Below are 14743 nucleotides of genomic sequence, written 5' to 3' on the forward strand. Positions count from 1 at the left end.
ACTGCTCCCTCACTGCCCCAATTACTTTGTCATTAAACCCTGCCTTTGAGTGTACCCCTGTGTGTCTTCGCTCGTCTCTGTGGTTCGCTCTGAGGTCCTATTATTTCTGGTTGTGACAGTATTGTGTGGAAAGCACTGGAGAAATAAAAAAACATGATCCTCACAGTACTCCCAGGCTTCTCCAGATGAGAAAGACCTCTGTGTAGGAGGAAGATGACGGCATCATCCACCCTGATGCCACTCTGGTAGGCGAACTGTAGTGGGTCCATTAATGGGCCCACCAGGAGTCGGAGATGGATAAGGACCAGCCTCTCCAGGGTTTTCATCAGGTGGGATGTTAGTGCCACGGGCCTGTAGGTCTTTGGGGTGCAGAGTCTTGGGCTCACGAACCATGCAGGATGTTTTCCACAGGTGTGGCACTCTCCTCAGTTTCAGGCTCAGGTTAAAGATGAGCTCAACTATCCCGCACAGCTGGTCTGAACAGGTCTTAAGGAGCCTGGAGCTGATGCCGCCTGGACCCGCAGCCTTCTTTGCCTTGATCCTCCAGAGCTGGTTCCTCACCTGAAGTGTTTTGAGAGGCAGGTTGGAGCTGGGAGGCTCTGTGGTAGGGGGTGGGGGAATTGTGCAGATAGGAAGAGCAGGGGGGGGGGGGGGTGTAAGTGAGTGGGGGGATGGGGAAGCATACTGGAGTTGCCAACGAGGGGGGTTGCAGCACTGATGACTGGACCGGGGGAGGGGCAGCTGTCTGTTCAAACCTGTTGAAGAATGAGTTCAGATCATTCACCCACTGTTGGTTGCCCCCAGCCTGGGAGTTGGGTTCCCTGTGGTCAAACTCCGCTGATGTTGCTCTGCTGCAGCAGATCCTCCATCTTCCTCCTGTAGCAACATTTCCCCTCCTTGATCTTTTCTCCTCAGCTCTGCACAGCCTTCAGCTCCTCCTTGTTTACTGACTTAAAGACTTTATGTCAGGGTGAATCCACGGTTTGTTATTCGAAAAACACTTTACAGTCCTGGTGGGTACAGTGTTTTCCACACATAAGTTGATGTAGTCTGTGATGCAGCTTGTGAGGCTGTACATGTCCTCCCCATGAGCATCACAGAGTTCATCCCACACTGCTGTATCAACATAGTCCTTCAGGGCCTCATCAGCTTCATCAGACCATCACATAACTGTGCGGGTGACGGCTTGTTGCCAGGTTGTGGTCTGGTCTTCTCAGGGGAGGGAGGGGTGATGAACTGTATTCCTCCTTAGTGTTGGCATAAAACAAGTCCAGTGAATTCTCTCAGCAGATAGTCAGGCCTCATACTAACTGCTAGTAGTTCAATGTCTTAGTTCATGGTTTTAGCGATAAATTGAAGTCTTCTTTGACACTGTTGCTCCTCCAAGGATTAAAAAAATACAGTTAAGCTGCAAATTACCTTGGAAAACTACTGCTTTGTGTCAACTTAAAAGAAACTGTAACAGGGCCAAGAGACTGGGGAGAAAAAGTAAATAAAAGTTTCAAATGAGAATTTTCAATCATGCTGTCAGAATAGAAAGACAAGTCAATTTCTAAATAATCGTTCTTGAAAACAAATACAACCCCAAAGTCCTCATTTCCATGATTGACCCTCTTTTGAACCCATCTTCAGCTTGCAGTTCAAATGATGGAGCCTCAGTTCAAATGTCAGGAATGTAAATGATTTTTTTAAAGAAATAATTGACACCATTAGATCCTGTGGTACAGAATCAACAGGTGTTTGGGATTTACAGGACAACAGATCATGAAACTGGTGTCATTATCATCCACATGTGCGCTACACCCCGTTCCTACCATACTATTTAAATCCAGCTTCCAGTGCCTCTCTCATGAAACAACAGCAACAATCAACATGTGTCTGCAATCAGGGTTCCCCCCTCTGCTTTTAAAACAGCACTGGTAAAACCTCTGCTCAACCTGGACCTTACAGGCCTATCTTAAATCTTCCCTTTCTTAGTAAACTTCTTGATAAGATCGTATTTACTACGTCATCTGAACAGTAATAATATATGAGTTAAATTCCAGTCTGGCTATCAGATCAAGCATAGTACTGAAACTACTCTAAATGACCTGATATTTTTAACTGATTCAAACATTGTTGCTGACCTGTTTCTGTTTAGTTCTCAATATGATACAATTTATTATGGCATTTTAATCAACTTGAGAAATGGACAGGTCTCTCTGGCACAGTGCTGCACAATTTTTCAAATGCGTCTAAAACAGTCAGAAGCCTTTTGCTTTTACTCTGAAGGCCAGTGGAGTATACCGGTCCCGGAAGTTAAGTTTTTGTTTCCGGGTCTTGGCGCGCTTTGTCGGAACAGATAACGATGTAAATAAGAGAAGAAGTTCAGAGTGTAGTTTTCTCTTCTTTGACTCTACGATCTGTGGAGAATGTCTAGATTTCAGGAACTTAAAGATTTATTCAAACGGCGGCTGATAAATGAAGCTCGCGCTGATCTGTTTGAACATTTCGAGGAATCAATATCTGGAGTTGAAAAGGAGATCGATCACAAACGGAAACTACTGGATTTGGTTTTACACCCCGACGTGAAGCTGCTGAGAGCAGGTTGGTTTTCTTTCTGCTGCCATTGTTCTGATGATCTTTATCACTGCCTGTTATATATACTGATTATTCTCTGTATGAAGATAATACTGCATTACTAGCAAAAGTACTGCAGGAAATATACTACTACAGTATAAGTACTGCAGTATTATGAGTGATGTAGTATGCAGTATTACAGTAAAAGTACTGCAGTATTATGAGCGATGTAGTATGCAGTATTATGAGCGATGTAGTATGCAGTATTACAGTAAAAGTACTGCAGTATTATAGTGATGTAGTATGCAGTATTACAGTAAAAGTACTGCAGTATTATGAGTGATGTAGTATGCAGTATTACAGTAAAAGTACTGCAGTATTATGAGCGATGTAGTATGCAGTATTACAGTAAAAGTACTGCAGTATTATGAGCAATACAGTATGCAGTATTACAGTAAAAGTACTGCAGTATTATGAGTGATACAGTTAAAAAAAACATGTGAGAAGTTTAGTTATGAATGAGTCACTATGAGTCTGGTTAAAATGGGGCTAATTTATGTATTTTTTCACTGCTGGGTAGATAAAATACTGTATTACAATAATGTAAGGTATTTTATATGGATATAATAATCCTGCATTATTTTATATTAAAATATTGATATTATATGAATATGGTGAAAGCAGATATGTTTTTTACATCCCTGATTAACATCACATAAAAGTGTCAAGCTTGGCTTAAAAATTAACTCATATTTCCACTTAATGTGTTTGTATTTCAGAGAGTCCTGCAGATGTTCAGCAGCTGTTAGAGAATAAAGAAGAGCTTCCCAGCTCCAGTCGGGACCACCAGGACCCAGATTCTTCACACATTAAAGAGGAACAGGAGGAAGTCTGGACCAGTCAGGAGGGAGAGCAGCTTCAAGAACTGGAGGAGGTTGATATCACCAAGTTCATATTGACTCCTGTTCCTGTGAAGAGTGAAGATGATGAAGAGAAACCTCAGTCCTCACAGCTTCATCAAACACTAACTGAGGAGATAAAAACAGAAGCTGATGGAGAGGACTGTGGAGGATCAGAACCAGACAGGAACTCACATCCAGATACACATTTACAACCTGATACTGATGACAAGATTTCAGACTCTTCTGAACGTGTCACAGGGGAAAAACAATTTATCTGTAACAAAAGATTGAGATCAAGGTCACAGCTCAACCACAAGTGTGATCCTGAGTCATCACAAAATCCTCCCTGTAAAAAACGCAGGAAAAAACTGAAATTCTGTAAATGCCCCGAGTGTGGGAAATGTTTTAAAACAAAGTCAGTCATGATTGAGCACCAGAGAATCCACGCAGTGAACGGACCTTTTCTCTGCATTGTTTGTATCAAAAGATTCGGATCAAGGTTACAGCTCCTATACCACAAGTGTGATCCTGAGGCATCACAAAAGTATCCCCTTAAAGACCGTAAAAAAGGCAAGAAACCACTGAGATTATGTGAATACCCAGAGCGTGGAAAAAAATTTAGAAAAAAGTCAAACCTGATATTGGACCAGAGAACCCACACAGGGAAGAAACCTTACAGCTGCTCAGCTTGTGGTAAAAAATATACAAACAGAGTGGCTCTTAGTAAACACATGAAATCTCACACTGGAGAGAAACCATTTGATTGCCCAATGTGTGGTAAAACATTTGCATACAAAGTACATCTAGAGTCCCACATTAGAGTGCATATAGGGGACGAACCTACAGAAAGAGAAAGTCTGAGCCAATACATGGCATTATATACAGGGGTAAACAGGGAGGTAAAGAAGGACGACCCAGATCCTCCACACATTAAAGAGGAACAGGACGAAGTCTGGACCAATCAGGAGGGAGATCCCCTTCAAGGGCTGGAGGAGGTTGATATAACCAAGTTCATATTGACTCCTGTTCCTGTGAAGAGTGAAGATGATGAAGAGAAACCTCAGTCCTCACAGCTTCATCAAACACTAACTGAGGAGATAAAAACAGAAGCTGATGGAGAGGACTGTGGAGGATCAGAACCAGACAGGAACTCACATCCAGATACACATTTACAACCTGATACTGATGACAAGACTTCAGACTCTTCTGAACCTGAAACAGGGGAAAAACAATCTATCTGGAACAAAAGTACACAGCTCAACCACAACTGTGATCCTGAGTCATCACAAAATCATCCCAGTAAAAAACACAAGAAACCAGGGAAATTCTGTGAATGCCTTGAGTGTGGAAGAACATTTAGATATAAGTCAAACCTGATATTGCACCAGAGAACCCACGCAGGGGAGAAACCTTACAGCTGCTCAGCTTGTGGTCAAAGATTTAAAAACAAAAGGGCTTCTTGGAAACACATGAAAGTTCAGGCAAGAGAGAAACCCTTCAAATGCTCAGTTTGTGGTAAGTTTTTGTATCATGTATGTCTGCGCTACCACATGAAATCTCACGCTGGAGAGAAACCATTTGACTGCTCAATATGTGGTAAAAAATTTGCATACAAACTACATCTAGAGTCCCACATGACATTGCACACAGGCGACGGACCTTTTGGCTGCAGTGCCTGTAACAAAAGATTCAGATCAGCGTTTGATCTCCAAAATCACAAGTGTGCTGATGAGTCATCACTAGAGCATTCCCGCAGGAAATGCAAGACACAAGTGAAGTGTTCTGAATGTGATGCAACCTTTCGTTCCATCTCCCAACTCGATGTTCACATGAGGACACATAAGGGACTGAAAGTGTATACTTGCTCTTTTTGTAATCTCCTGTTTGGGTGTGAAAGCCTTCTTGAGAAACATTTGAGAGTCCATATAGGAGAGAAACTACGCAGTGATACTCTTGTAGAACACATGACACACCACACCAGGCCAGAGGAGTACCGATTCTGCTGCAGTGACTGTGGTGAAGGATATCGTTGGCAATATCAGCTGAAAATACACGAGTGTCCTGCTAAGTCATCTCAGCAAAGCACAACAGACTTTAAGAAAAATGACTGTGGAGAAGCACAACAATCCCGAACCTTAGATCCAGAGAGACATTCCAAACCAGATACTGACAAAAAGACTTTGGTATCTTATGAAACTAATGGCAGCGCTGACGTTTCTTTTTGGAAAGAAACCAGGCAACATCAGTCAGGTATCACTTATCAGAGAAATAAAGACGTCTCTGTAAGTGATGAAGGATGTCGAACTGACATCAAACCATTTAGCAGCTCTGATGCCAAGCCCAACATTGAACCCAAGACTGTCAACAGTGTTCACAGAGATTTTTGCAAACAGACTAGACAACATCAGTCAGGTTTAAATGGTCTAGAAAATGAGACAGGCTCTGCAACTGCACACAGCTTCTCAATTTTTGGTAAAAAAATGACATATAAAGGAATCATGTCGCACATGGAAGTCCACTCAGGGAAGAAATCATTAAACTGTAGTGACTGTGGCCAAACATTCCTTGGTCAGTTTCAGCTCAAGACACACAAATGTTGTGGTGGGTCACTGCAGCAAAGCAAACCTGGCTTTAAAGAAGAGGACTGTGGAGGATCAGAACAAGCCAAGAAGTTGGATCCAGAGAGACATTCCAAACCAGATACTGATGAAAAGACTTTGGTATCTCATGAAACTAATGGCAGCGCTGACATTTCTTTTTGGAAAGAAACCATTGATGAAGGATGTCAAACTGACAAGAAGCCATTCACTCCTGTTCCAATCAAGAGTGAAGATGATGAGAAGAAACGATTAAACCCCTCTGAGAACGATAAAGCTTTTACAGAAAGAGAAAGTCTGAGCCAATACATGGCATTACACACAGAGGTAAACAGGGAGTTAAAGAAGGACGACCCAGATCCCCCACACATTAAAGAGGAACAGGAGGAAGTCTGGACCAATCAGGAGGGAGATCCCCTTCAAGGGCTGGAGGAGGTTGATATAACCAAGTTCATATTGACTCCTGTTCCTGTGAAGAGTGAAGATGATGAAGAGAAACCTCAGTCCTCACAGCTTCATCAAACACTAACTGAGGAGATAAAAACAGAAGCTGATGGAGAGGACTGTGGAGGATCAGAACCAGACAGGAACTCACATCCAGATAGACATTTACTACCTGATACTGATGACAAGACTTTAGACTCTTCTGAACCTGACAGTGATGACAGTGATTTTTGGACACAGATTATGCAAAGTCATGTTTAAACCCTATGAAAAATATTGTGACATTGAATGTGATGCTGACAAAGTTTGAGAGTCTTTTAACCCTCAACGGTTTTGAAGGATTTTTGAAAATGCACCAGAGAATGTCTGTAAGGTTTGAACTGTGAAAAATAATGAGCAATGAATCAATGTAACTATTTTAAATGCTTACATAAGACATAAATGTGCATCTTACATTAAAGAATCTGATATCTAGATCAGCTTCAGACTTTTCTTCATGTCTGGATCCATTACCTTGATAAAGGAAAATGCATGTTCATACATCATGTAAATGAATAGAGGATCAGTGTGATCAGATCTCAGAGTTGTAATGTTGGACAGTGCGACCCCCATTTCTGGGGGTTAATATTCACATAACAATCTAAGATGTATATTACATTATCAAATAATTTATCAGCGTTTCCCAAAGCCCAAGATGACATTGTCAAATGTCTTCTTTTCTCCACAACCCAAAAATATCTCTACTGTCATATAGACTAAAGAAAACAGAGAATATTCACATTTATGAAGCTGGATTTTTTCCCCTTTAAGAATCACTTCAAACAATGAATTGATTATCACAATAGTTAATGATGAAGGAGGAAAGTACTAAGAGAGGAAGACGGGTAACAAGAAAGTTCCTCATGAGTTTTATGAGCTCAGGTTTGTATAGATAACAGAGTGTTAGTCTCATTTAGCCTGGGGTTTTATGTCTTATTTGGGTCCAAGTGACCGTAGGCACCGTTATATGCTTTTAGTTCAGGCCATCATTTTTTTTAGCATTTGGTCAGAAATGGTCTCTTAGAATGTTTTTCTGAGTCTGATGAGTATCATAGATCAGCCCCCACTTAGAAGGTTATAAAGGTCAGTCCTGCAGGCTGGGGGTCTGCTCTCATCAACTTTGGAATCTGTGATGAGGCTGATGATCGCAGAGTCATCAGAGAACTTCTGCAGGTTACAGGTGAGTGTGTTGTGTGAGAAGTCTGCAGTGTAGATGGTGAAGAAGAACGGAGCCAGGACATACTCACATACTGTGGACGGTTTGTGAGGTAGTCCAGGATCCAGGATATGAGGTGCTGGACCACTCCTGTGTGCTCCAGCTGAGTTTCCTTGTCTGTCTTGTCTTGCCTCAGGAGGACAGGATGTTTTATGTTGAAAGCACTGGAGAAATAAAAAAACATGATCCACATAGTGCTCCCAGGCTTCTCCAGATGAGAAAGCGCTCTGTGCAGGAGGAAGATGACGGTGAGATTTGTGTCGTAGTTAGAGGGGTGTAGCTGAGTGGGGGGATGGGGAAGCATACTGGAGTTGCCAACGAGGGGGGTTGCAGCACTGATGACTGGACCGGGGGAGGGGCAGCTGTCTGTTCAAACCTGTTGAAGAATGAGTTCAGATCATTCACCCACTGTTGGTTGCCCCCAGCCTGGGAGTTGGGTTCCCTGTGGTCAAACTCCGCTGATGTTGCTCTGCTGCAGCAGATCCTCCATCTTCCTCCTGTAGCAACATTTCCCCTCCTTGATCTTTCTCCTCAGCTCTGCACAGCCTTCAGCTCCTCCTCATTTCTTGACCTAAGGACTTTATGTCAGGGTTAATCCATGGTTTGTTATTCAAGCCACTTCATCCAGCTCTTCCCGGGGAATCACGAGGCGTTTCCAGGCCAGCCGAGAGACATAGCCTCTCCAGCGTGTCCTGGGTCTTCCCCGGGATCTCCTACCGGTGGGACGTGTCCTGAACACCTCACCAGGGAGGCGTCCGGGAGGCATCCTAACTAGATGCCCGAGTCACCTCATCTGGCTCCTCTCAACGTGGAGGAGCAGCGGGTCTACTCTGAGCTCCTCCCGGATGACTGAGCTTCTCACCCTATCTCTAAGGGAGAGCCCAGCCACCCTACGGAGGAAGCTCATTTCGGCCACTTGTACCCGCGATCTTGTTCTTTTGGTCACTACCCAAAGCTCATGACCATAGGTGAGGGTAGGAACGAAGATTGACTGGTAAATCGAGAGCTTCGCCTTTAGGCTCAGTTCTCTCTTCACCTTGACGGATCTGTGCAGAGTCCGCATTACTGCAGACGCCGCACCGATCCGCCTGTCGTTCTCACGCTCCATCCTTCCCTCACTCGTGAACAAGATCCCGAGGTACTTGAACTCCTCCACTTGGGGCAGGATCTCATCCCCAACCTGGAGAGTGCACTCCATCCTTTTCCGGTTGAGGACCATGGACTCGGATTTGGAGGTACTGATTCTCATCCCGGCCGGCACGGTTGAATGCCTTCTCTAAGTCCACAAAACACATGTGGACTGGTTGGGCAAACTCCCATGCACCCTCAAGGATCCTGCAGAGGGTGTAGAGCTGGTCCACAGTTCCACGGCCTGGACGAAAACCACACTGCTCCTCTTGAATCCGAGGTTCGACTATCCGACGGACCCTCCTCTCAAGCACCCCCGAATAAACCTTACCAGGGAGGCTGAGGAGTGTGATCCCCCTATAGTTGGAGCACACCCTCCGGTCCCCCTTCTTAAAAAGAGGGACCACCACCCCAGTGTGCCAATCCAGGGGCACTGCCACCAATGTCCACGCGATGCTGCAGAGTCGTCTCAACCATGACAGCCCCACAACATCCATCTAATCCACCCCCGGGGCCCTGCCACCGAGGAGCCTTTTGACCGCCTCGGCGACCTCAGCCCTAGAGATAGGAGAGCCCACACCCGAGTCCCCAGGCCCTGCTTCCTTACCGGAAGGCGTGTCGGTGGGATTGAGGAGGTCTTCGAAGTATTCCTTCCACCGATCAACAATGTCCTGAGTCGAGGTCAGCAGCGCACCGTCCCCACCGTACACAGTGTTGACGATGCACTGCTTCCCCCTCCTGAGACGCCAGATGGTGGTCCAGAACCTCTTCGAAGCCGTCCGGAATAGTCGTTTTCCATGGCCTCACCTAACCGTTGTCCACCAGAGGGTTGGGGGATTGCCGCCACGGCAGGACACCACAGCTCCGGTCTGCCGCCTTAACAATGGAGGCACGGAACATGGCCCACTCGGACTCAATGTCCCCCGCCTCCCACACGGTCAAAGCTCTCCCGGAGGTGGGAGTTGAAACTCTCTCTGACAGGAGACTGCCAGACGTTCCCAGCAGACCCTCACAATATGTTTGGGTCTTCCAGGTCTGACCGGCATCCTCCCCCACCATCGTGCCACCGAGGAGCCTTTTGACCACCTCAGCGACCTCAGCCCTAGAGATAGGAGAGCCCACACCCGAGTCCCCAGGCCCTGCTTCCTTACCGGAAGGCGTGTCGGTGGGATTGAGGAGGTCTTCGAAGTATTCCTTCCACCGATCAACAATGTCCTGTGTCGAGGTCAGCAGCGCACCGTCCCCACCGCACACAGTGTTGACGATGCACTGCTTCCCCCTCCTGTGACGCCAGATGGTGGTCCAGAACCTCTTCGAAGCCGTCCGGAAAAGTCGTTTTCCATGGCCTCACCTAACCGGTGTCCACCAGAGGGTTGGGGGATTGCCGCCACGGCAGGACACCACAGCTCCGGTCTGCCGCCTTAACAATGGAGGCATGGAACATGGCCTACTCGGACTCAATGTCCCCCGCCTCCCACACGGTCAAAGCTCTCCCGGAGGTGGGAGTTGAAACTCTCTCTGACAGGAGACTCTGCCAGACGTTCCCAGCAGACCCTCACAATACGTTTGGATCTTCCAGGTCTGACCGGCATCCTCCCCCACCATCGTAGCCAACTCACCACCAGGTGGTGATCAGTTGACAGCTCCGCCCCTCTCTTCACCCGTGTGTCCAAGACATGCGGCCGCAAGTCCGACGACGCGACTACAAAGTCAAAACAATCATCGAACTGCGGCCTAGGGTGTCCTGGTGCCAAGTGGACATATGGACACACTTATGCTTGAACATGGTGTTTGTTATGGACAATCTGTGACGAGCACAGAAGTTCAATAACAGAACACCAATCGGGTTCAGATCGGGGGGGCCGTTCCTCCCAATCACACCCCTCCAGGTTTCACTGTTGCTGCCAACGTGAGTGTTGAAGTCCCCCAGCAGAACGAGGGAATCCCAAGAGGGACTACTTTCCAGCACCCCCTCCAAGGAGTCCAAAAAGGGTGGATACTCTGAACTGCTGTTTGGACCATAGGCACAAACAACAGTCAGGATCCATCCTCCCACCCGAAGGCGGAGGGAGGCTACCCTCTCGTCTACCGGGGTGAACTCCAACATACAGGCACCGGCCCGGGGGGCAATAAGTATTGCCACCCATGCCCGGCGCCTCTCTTCAGTGGCAACTCCAGAGTGGAAGAGAGTCCAACTCCTCTCGAGAAGACTGGTTCCAGAGCCTTTGTTATGCGTCGAGGTGAGACCGATTATTTCTATCCGGAACTTATCAACCTCGCGAACCAGCTCAGGCTCCTTCCCCACCAGAGAGGTGACATTCCACGTCCCTAGAGCTAGCTTCTGCAGCCGAGGATAGGACCGCCAAGGTCCCCGCCTTCGCCCAGCTCACAGTGCACCTGACCCCTTTGGCCCCTCCCACTGGTGGTGAGTCTGTGGGAGGGGGGTCCCATGTCCCCTCTTCGGGCTGTGCCCGGCCGGGCCCCATGGGCGAAGGCCCGGCCACCAGGCGCTCGCCACCGAGCCCCACCCCCAGGCCTGGCTCCAGGGGGGGGCCCCGGTAACCCACGTCCGGGCGAGGGACACGGAAGACCATTTATCGAAATCATCATAAGGGGTCTTTTGAGCTATCCTTTGTCTGGTCCCTCCCCCCGGACCTGTTTGCCATGGGAGACCCTACCAGGGACATAAAAGCCCCTGTCAACTGAGCTCCTGAGGTCATTGGGACACGCAAACCCCTCCACCACGATAAGGTAGTAGCTCAGGGAGAGGAGAAGAAAATAATATATTGCAGTTATAATTTTTAAATAACAACCATGTAAGTTGTAGAATACTGAAATAGGAGTTGATTTAAAAGAAGTCAAATCAGATCTCTCTCTCCAACTGAACTCATTCTTCAACAAGTTTGAGCAGACATCTGCCCCTCCCCCGGTCCAGTCATCAGTGCTGCAACCCCCCTCGTTGGCACCTCCAGTATGCCTCCCCATCCCCCACTCAGCTACACCCCTCTAACTACGACACTTATCTCGCCCTCATCTTCCTCCTACACAGAGCTCTTTCTCATCTGGAGAAGCCTGGGAGCACTGTGAGGATCATGTTTTTTTATTTCTCCAGTGCTTTAAATATAAAACATCCTGTCCTCCTGAGGGACCAGCTGGAGCACACAGGAGTGGACCAGCACCTCACATCCTGGATCCTGGACTACCCCACTAACCGTCCACAGTATTACCCCCTTTCACACCAAAGCAGTTTCAGTGCTTAATTTGGAACCAGTTTTCCTGTTCACACAGACAAAGAACTGGCTGCGGGCCAAAAAAACTGGTTCCAGAGTGGCACCAGTTCTTTGCTGGACTAGAAGAAAGAACCGCTTACGTTAGGGGGCAGGGGGCAGGGTTATTGAGACCAACCACAACAAACAAGACCGCGTGGTGAATAGATAAGGAATGAATTATCCCTTGAACATTTGACTGATGGTGAAATTCATGCGTTGTGCGTTAGCTGTGCTCTGCCGGCTAACAACAAAGGTTAACAACCATCTCAATCCTGTAGAGCAGCACAAATACGTTGTATCTGCAGTGTTTGGATGCAAGCCAGGAGCAACAGCTGTACAAACACTAATCTGCCATTGTTGTTGTTGCTTCGGAGTTGGCGCAAGTCTTTATGGGAAAGCAGCGAACATAACTGGCGTATGCGGTAACGTCATTACATGGCCCCGCAAGAACCTTGAGCAGTGGGAAAGCAAACTGGTTCTCAGCTGGTTCGCAGTTGAACCGACTTTGGTGTGAAAGGGGTATATGTGAGGTCTCGGCACTGTGTGTCAGATACAATTGTCCTGGCTCCGTTCCTCTTCACCATCTAAACTGCAGACTTCTCACACAACACACTCACCTGTCACCTGCAGAAGTTCTCTGATGACTCTGCGATCATCAGCCTCATCACAGATGGGGACGACAGAGAGTACAGAGAACTGATCCAGGACTTTGTAGACTGGTGCCTGAGGAATCACCTACAGATTAACGTGTGGAAGACCAAAGAGCTGGTGGTTCAGACTCTCCCCTCCGGCACCAAGGAACATCCGGGAAACGGACACTGACATGGTGACATCTTATAAGTACCTGGGTATAAAACTAATCAAGGAATATCTTATCTTATCTTAACTAGATCTTAAACTGAGCATGTGTTTGTAGGAAGAATTTAAGTTTAAGTTCTTTAATTGTGTTTAACTAATCTTTGATTCCTAAGAAGAAACAGATTTACCTGGATTCCAAAGTTGATGAGAGCAGACCCCCAGCCTGCAGGACTGACCTTTATAACCTTCTAATTGGGGGCTGATCTATGATACTCATCAGACTCAGAAAAACATTCTAAGAGACCATTTCTGACCAAATGCTAAAAAAATGATGGCCTGAACTAAAAGCATAAACGGTGCCTACGGTCACTTGGACCCAAATAAGAAATAAAACCCCCAGGCTAAATGAGAGTAACACTCTGTTATCTATACGAACCTGAACTCATAAAACTCATGAGGAACTTTCCTTTGGAACACTGCAAAATGAAATGCTTGTGAAGGTATTAGGTCGGCAACTCAACCCAAGAGTTTGATGAATTGAATAAAGTTTTGTTTCTGCAATAGGAAAACCTGTCTTCCTCTCTTAGTACCTTCCTCCTTCATCATTAACTATTGTGATCTTAAAGTGGAAAATCCAGCTTCATAAATGTGAATATTCTCTGTTTTCTTTAGTCTCTATGACAGTAGAGATATTTTTGGGTTGTGGAGAAAAGAAGACATTTGACAATGTCATCTTGGGCTTTGGGAAACGCTGATAAATTATTTGATAATAAAAATAATCAAATAATCTTTATAAAAAAGATTTCAAGGTTATATATCTTAGATTGTTATGTGAATATTAACCCCCAGAAATGGGGGTCGCACTGTCCAACATTACAACTCTGAGATCTGATCACACTGATCCTCTATTCATTTACATGATGTATGAACATGCATTTTCCTTTATCAAGGTAATGGATCCAGACATGAAGAAAAGTCTGAAGCTGATCTAGATATCAGATTCTTTAATGTAAGATGCACATTTATGTCTTATGTAAGCATTTAAAATAGTTACATTGATTCATTGCTCATTATTTTTCACAGTTCAAACCTTACAGACATTCTCTGGTGCATTTTCAAAAATCCTTCAAAACCGTTGAGGGTTAAAAGACTCTCAAACTTTGTCAGCATCACATTCAATGTCACAATATTTTTCATAGGGTTTAAACATGACTTTGCCTAATCTGTGTCCAAAAATCACTGTCATCACTGTCAGGTTCAGAAGAGTCCTGTGTGTGATGTGAGTTCTTGTCTGGTTCTGATCCTCCACAGTCCTCTCCATCAGCTTCTGTTTTTATCTCCTCAGTTAGTGTTGGATGAAGCTGTGAGGACTGAGGTTTCTCTTCATCATCTTCACTCTTCACAGGAACAGGAGTCAATATGAACTTGACGATATCAACCTCCTCCAGTCCTTGAAGCTGCTCTCCCTCCTGACTGGTCCAGAGTTCCTCCTGTTCCTCTTTCATGTGTGGGGGATCTGGGTCCTCCTTCTTTAACTCCCTGTTTACCTCTGTGTGCAATGCCATGTATTGGCTCAGACTTTCTCTTTCTGTAAAAGCTTTATCGTTCTCAGAGGGGTTTAATCGTTTCTTTTCATCATCTTCACTATTGATTGGAACAGGAGTGAATGGCTTCTTGTCAGTTTGACATCCTTCATCAATGGTTTCTTTCCAAAAAGAAACGTCAGCGCTGCCATTAGTGTCAAAAAATACCAAAGTCTTTTCATCAGTATCTGGTTTGGAATGTCTCTCT

The 14743-nt window shown here is 45.9% G+C and overlaps 1 protein-coding gene across 1 annotated transcript; it reads left to right on the forward strand.

Annotated features, from left to right (window-relative positions):
* Positions 1-2374: 2374 nt before the first annotated feature.
* LOC133996742 (uncharacterized) lies at positions 2375-4046 on the forward strand. Its single transcript, XM_062436364.1, has 3 exons — positions 2375-2586; positions 3339-3737; positions 3949-4046. The coding sequence occupies exons 1-3, from the start codon at positions 2412-2414 to the stop codon at positions 4044-4046; spliced, it is 672 nt and encodes a 223-aa protein (XP_062292348.1). The 5' UTR covers positions 2375-2411.
* Positions 4047-14743: the final 10697 nt, after the last annotated feature.

Source organism: Scomber scombrus, chromosome 16 (assembly GCF_963691925.1).
Source record: "Scomber scombrus chromosome 16, fScoSco1.1, whole genome shotgun sequence".
NCBI classification, from domain to species: Eukaryota; Metazoa; Chordata; class Actinopteri; order Scombriformes; family Scombridae; genus Scomber; species Scomber scombrus.

What these genes read in the sequence shown, in the direction of transcription:
- LOC133996742 (XM_062436364.1), top strand. Translation starts at nt 2,412, where the DNA reads ATGTCTAGATTTCAGGAACTTAAAGATTTATTCAAACGGCGGCTGATA. An exon ending in CGTGAAGCTGCTGAGAGCAG is followed by an intron (nt 2,587 to 3,338) that starts GTTGGTTTTCTT and finishes TTTGTATTTCAG; the next exon opens with AGAGTCCTGCAGATGTTCAG. An exon ending in AGGGGAAAAACAATTTATCT is followed by an intron (nt 3,738 to 3,948) that starts GTAACAAAAGAT and finishes TTGTATCAAAAG; the next exon opens with ATTCGGATCAAGGTTACAGC.